Source organism: Lytechinus variegatus, chromosome 3, assembly GCF_018143015.1.
Source record: "Lytechinus variegatus isolate NC3 chromosome 3, Lvar_3.0, whole genome shotgun sequence".
NCBI classification, from domain to species: Eukaryota; Metazoa; Echinodermata; class Echinoidea; order Temnopleuroida; family Toxopneustidae; genus Lytechinus; species Lytechinus variegatus.
The window spans coordinates 32,494,034-32,500,033 of NC_054742.1; the positions used below are offsets into that span (position 1 = coordinate 32,494,034).

Below are 6,000 nucleotides of genomic sequence, written 5' to 3' on the forward strand. Positions count from 1 at the left end.
CAATGATTGACTTGATTATTAAAGTATACATATTGACACTAAGCTGTTTCCACTCTTTATTGTATGAGTAAGTATTACACATTGATATGCAACAGTATGTTTTGTTATATTGAAGTATTCTTTAATTTCTATGAATATTCTCTTTTCTTTAATAGGGAGCTTGAGGAGGAACTATTACGACATGAATTAATTCTTGCCAAAATGCATGAGGAGCTAAATCGAGGGGTGGCTCATAAGGTATGGTGATACATTTCATCTCAATTCATATTTTTTCCATATTTATGCAGATATCCTAACTGCCTTTCAGTTAAAATTATTAAGAAATAGGGATAGCTTAATTTTCATCTTGATTTGGAATATTGTCCAAAATAAATGCAAGAAGTAAAATTGTATGTACTATAAAAATAAAAAGAGTATTTTACATTTTGAATGTCTTTATCTGTGAATGCTTGAGCTGTATAAAAAGAATAACAATACATTTTTTCCTGATCTAATTTTGACGAACAGAATCGGTTAGATGCCATAATTAGAAATTTGTTGCCATTATTAGTAATTCAAGTTGAAATCATGTTAGCAGACAGAAATAGGAGGATTACTCAACATGGATTAGCCGTACAAGGAATCTGATCTGTAAGATTGAAATCAGTCCATGCTTGGTATTCATGTGTGGAGCATCTGACTTTGTGTTTTGACTGGGTATTGTTACTATAGCCTTGAATCTCCAACGGAAGATTGGCATGTCTGCAAATGATATTGCAAGCCAATAACTTTTGGAGACAGATAATATGACAATTCTATCCTTTGCTATTGATTTTCTTGCATGCCTTTACAAAGCCATAGAATGAATGATCAAATTAGATTTTTAGGTAGAAAGTGAGATACATGATATTTACACAGATCTCTGGCAACATTTATGGGTAAAGTGTCATTTTTCAAACTCTTTATCTTTCAGAGTACGGAAGATAATCTATGGGAGGTACAGAGAGTAGTCACACAGCTCAAGAGAAAGGTAGGAATGCAGTGCTTGTGATTTGGTTTCAATGTATTCATGTTTACAGATAAAGACAGAATATGAATTTTAGAGGAAACTTGTTCAAAGTGAATGGAAATTCTTGATTATTCCGCACCATTAGAAGTGGTGTTGTGTTGTAAAAGTTTGAAATTATCAAACAAAAAGAAATGTAACTATATTTTATTTATTAAGGGTCATGTGCGCTGCACGCAGAAATGCATGAATGGGACAAGTGAAAAATTTTGCTGGATTTCCCCAGCTGCTTTGTTATATTGTCATTATGGGAATTAAAAAGTATCCCAAGAGCAGTCCATCGCAGTGACTATTTTGCTAAAACATTATGTTCAATAACGATACAAGAATTTGAAAGTTCACAAGAGTAACTTTCCTCTTTCCTATAACTTGATTGTCCCTTTAATATTTGGTTTCTATCCGTTCATGCCTACTTTTGGAATACTGAGCCCCTGCTATTCATTGAAGCTGTGATGAAACAAAACTCACCAAGATGACCAGTTGGTTATTTTTAGTGAACATTTCGTAATACCCAGATATAGACTGGGACTGATGTGCAATGACTTGCAAAATATTACATTAAAAGTATTAACATGATTATTTCCATGTAGGCATATTTTTTTCATTTAGTGTCCATTCATTATTCTGTTGTCGAGGGGTTACGACCTTGCAGCTGTGTGATTGTCAATATCCATCAAACTCTGCTGGGAGATGTAGAGTGGAGTTCTGCAAGAAATTTGTTTATACTCTACCTGAATTGGAGATTGATTTGAAAAAAAAGTAAAGATTTTATCCTATTGAGCTTTATTGGATCATAATGTGATAGTGATTGTTAAAGCCATAGTGTCTTTTTACTTTTTGAATTTATCATTTCATCTCTCCCTTTCCTGCACCATATATCTTATAAAAGCAACTGTCCTTATTATAGATTTGCTGCATGGTGAACTGCTTTATGTGATGTCAGTTGTAACAGGACAATTCCTCGTAAGGAAAATTAACTTGAATGGGATTCTGAGACAAACATTCTCTCCTGGAACACATCTCTCTTGAAGGAGAACTCCCTTCTCCCCTGGAGAACACCTTAACCAAACAAAAATTACATTATGTCTTTGACTTAGTACAGACTCAAGTTTGTCTGATTCACACACTTGCTCAAATAAGGTGAAGGAAAATCGCAGCATTACCATCAAGTTCCACAATTTTGGTGTCAGGTATTCCAGCACTGTAGCCATTTAGTAATGTGTGACATGATGAATTATTGCACATTCTAAATTCTATATTTCAGTTACGAGTCAGTAGGAGAGTGTCTGAAACTAGACTAGCAGCCAAAGAAAAGGAGCTAGAAAACAAAGATACCAAGACATCATCATCTTCATCTAAAGAACGTTCCCCTGTAAAGACAATGTCTCTGTCACCAACAACACTCAAAGATGATGTCAAAGAGAAACCTGTTGGTATGTATGTTTGTGCTTTGATGATTAGAAACGGTATTTATGGCAGTGAGTCTATCCATATACTCTTTGTGCACTGTGGTGTTACAGTGTTTCTGCATATACACAAGGTTAGAGCATAGGGTTTTAATATAACACTCCCTTGTAATGAAAATTATAAATTTAACTTTTCAGCAGCCGTTTGATGCATATGAGCATTACTCTCATTTGTTAAGGTATTCTTTCCCTTCTGCTGTCATGTACAGGACTTTTTTTGGCCTAAACCAACATGAACACATTAGTTTATATTTTACTTTAATGAAATTCTTTTGTCTACACTTTAGAGGAATTAAAATTATAATGAAATATTACATTTGTTATCATATCTGTTAAATCTGTTCAAAACTGACATCCTGAATCGATGTATCTACAAAATTGAAATAGCAGAAAATTATTTTATAGTTCATTTATTTTATTTTATATGAGTAGAAGTTGAAAAGCCAGTTGATGCCCAGGCACCAGAGGACAAGCCAAATGAACCTGTTACCGGTGGTGATGAGGTCGATAATACTGAAGAGAAAACAGAGGAGGAACCACCAGTCAAAGAGGAGGAAAAGGAGGAATGCAAAGAAGAATCAAGAGTTGAGATTGAAGAAGATGAAGAAGAAGAGAAAGAACCTGAACCAGATTTAGGTAATTACTTGTGCAGGTTATTTTACTTCTGTTCAGATGAAGATGGTTTTAATAAGTTTTCTTCATTTTATATGTCCAGTTTTTGTTCTTTGCACTTAGTAAAAATTGCTACATAGGCCAACATCTATTGATCAGTTGATGGTAATGTAAAATGAAATTGTCATCATTAGGTGCTATACTTTTATATTGTATGGAGTTTCTAATCTTACAAAAAATAAATCTGAAATTTTCAGTTACTTTCAAATGAATACTATACTTTTAAGGTTTCTTGTTAAGGGCAAATTTGTTTATATTCTAGGTGAGGTACAATGCTGCAAAATCATTCTTTTTTTTTTAATTGATGATGTGGTAGACTGAGCAAACTACCATGAGCAATGAGAGAAACAAGATACGGGGTGATTTATAACTCTCATGGAGTACAGTTTCTAACTGAATTTTGGGTGCAAATTTTGAATGTAGACTTTTCATCGAGATATCTATTTTACGTATGCAGAGTGTCAGTATCTATACTGTCTCTTCTGTTTCCTCATTCGCTAGAAATGATGAAGCTTCTTCTCTTGTCACAAGCCGAGGTGGTCGCAGAGCATGATGAGCTGATGAACATCCGCAACGAACTTCAGAAGCGCATTGAGGCAGAACGACAGGAGATAGCCAACTTGCAGTCTGCCATCATTGAAGCTAAGCAAGCAGCTAGGAGGAGAGGTGCCTCAGTCGATAGCATTGATAGCTCAGTGGCATCAGAGAGCAGCAGTGAAAGTGTATCCTTTCAAAGATATCAGCAAGGAGTCACTTCTTCATGATGACCAGCCTGTGTGGAAGGCAATGAGGGAATGGAGACAAACTCACAATATAACCGGGAGGGGGTGTTTCACAAAGATTTTAGGATATGGATATGCACATGATATGTAACACGCAACGTCATTGATTAATATGCGGTAGCGTGCATCTTCTTAGCATGATTTGACCAATGCAATTGGGAATGTAAGTTCAACTTTAAGTCACACTTACATGTAAATCTTTGTGAAACACCCCTTAGGATGAATTTAATCTGGGCTGTCTTTACCCGCGTTATACTAATGCCAAGACCTGAAATGTGTCGTGTGCCCAGTCTCAACTCCTCTGTGATGTAAATACACATTGGTCCTGGTTCTGCAATGTGCATGGTAGTAAAGAAAAAAAAGGAATAAAAACCAGGGAGTGTTGCCATAATAAAGAAAATCATTTTCACAGAGAGAGAGAGATTTGATAAGTACTTATATTGATTAACAGTCTTATTTTCTGAAGTTCCATATATTTTCCTTGACAATCTCTAACAGGAGGATGAAGAAGAGCTACAGAAGATTTTAGAAGGACTTATTAGAGAAAATGAGGAATTGAGAGTAAGTAGAATTCCAAGAATATCCATTCTATCTTTAACATACACATCAAGAGTAATATATATCCACATGAAATTTCGAGTCAGGAAGAAACATGATTTATTCCAAATAGTGAAGAATGTAGCCATTGCTTATCTGAAACGATCCTTGTAATTTAATTGGTTTTGCTATTTTATTAATCAATGCTTTTAATTCAGTATTTATCTGTGGAGAATAAATTTCTAAAGATATGCTGGAATAGAAATGTTTAGAAAATTTGGGATTGCATTAAGATTGAAAATGTTGATGATTATGAAGTAACACTTTTATCAATTGAAATACAGCTACCTTTTTTCAAAAGCTTAATTTTGCCATTTTTTTTCAACAGCGGAAAAACATGCAATTGAGTCACAACATCCACAATGAACGTGAGGCCTGCGCCGAGCTTCGTGTCCAGATCAAATTACAGGAACAGATGCCACAGATGCTGGAGGCACTTGCCCAAGCTGGGATCAAAGACTCTTTAGCCAAACAGAAATCTGTTCCGAAAGATCCCTCTGGTAAACCCAAGAAAGTTGCAATAGTTGCTGAACCTATCAATGAATCATCAACTGAGAAGGACATACCTGAAAGTAGGGACGTAGAGGACAAGAATGAAAATATGAATTCCAATAATAGTTCAGGAGTAGAGGAGAAGATGGAGGAAGGTACCGGGAGCGCATCTTCTGGTGTCACCACAGAGAAGGAGAACTCTCAAGAGAGACATCTAGAGGAAACTGCTCTGTGAGACCGATGATACTTGAAATGAAATTGAATTGACTTCTTATGTTTTCTCTGCACTCGATATAGCTTAAGCAAATCTTTAATGAATAGGAAAGTCCTGGATGTTTGAACTTGTAATCCTCAAAGCCAATATTTTATGTCTTTCCTGTGGTAAGTACCCATAGCATGGTGAATTCAATTGTAGGTAAGGAGTAATAAAGGTGTATTTGAATGTAGGTTAAAAGTTATTTGCCGCATATGCATTTCAGCATTGCTCATTGCAAGAGCAATGGCATTTCAAATGAAGAGCAAAATGACATACCGGGTAAGTTTTATTTCACCCCCCCCCCCCCCCGTTGAAAAATTTTGGTATTGAAGACTTCCTCAAAGGTGTTGCATAAAGCTGTTTGTAAAGTTATGCACAACTTTAAGCATGACTGGAACCTGTTCTTGGGCGCTAAATCAATACATAGGGATATCATTTAGAGGGAAATCATTAAAAACAAGAAAGGATCACCAGTCGTGCATAAAGTCATTTGTATCTTTCGAACAGCTTTATGAAACAGGCCCCAGATTATGTTTTTAATAATCCTGTTTCTTCTCCTTCCTTCTTTTTTCTTCCTTCTCACTACTTGAAAATGATTGTCGGGGGGGGGGGGGATACACCCCTCCTGTGCCACCATCCTTGCTTGCAAGATTATAATCAGGTAACATGTATGTACCCTAATTATAAATT

General features: G+C 35.6%; 1 protein-coding gene across 2 annotated transcripts in view; it reads left to right on the plus strand.

Moving 5' to 3' along the window:
* LOC121410795 (ralA-binding protein 1-like) overlaps positions 1 to 5,606 on the plus strand; it is a 41,495-nt gene extending 35,889 nt beyond the window's left edge. For both annotated transcript variants that reach the window (XM_041603108.1, XM_041603109.1), the window contains exons 9-15: positions 156 to 237; positions 953 to 1,009; positions 2,310 to 2,478; positions 2,944 to 3,147; positions 3,685 to 3,905; positions 4,464 to 4,526; positions 4,891 to 5,606. In XM_041603108.1, coding sequence (XP_041459042.1) covers positions 156 to 237; positions 953 to 1,009; positions 2,310 to 2,478; positions 2,944 to 3,147; positions 3,685 to 3,905; positions 4,464 to 4,526; positions 4,891 to 5,289 — 1,195 coding nt within the window. In that variant the 3' untranslated portion in view covers positions 5,290 to 5,606. The remainder of the gene's footprint in view (positions 1 to 155; positions 238 to 952; positions 1,010 to 2,309; positions 2,479 to 2,943; positions 3,148 to 3,684; positions 3,906 to 4,463; positions 4,527 to 4,890) is intronic.
* Positions 5,607 to 6,000: the final 394 nt, after the last annotated feature.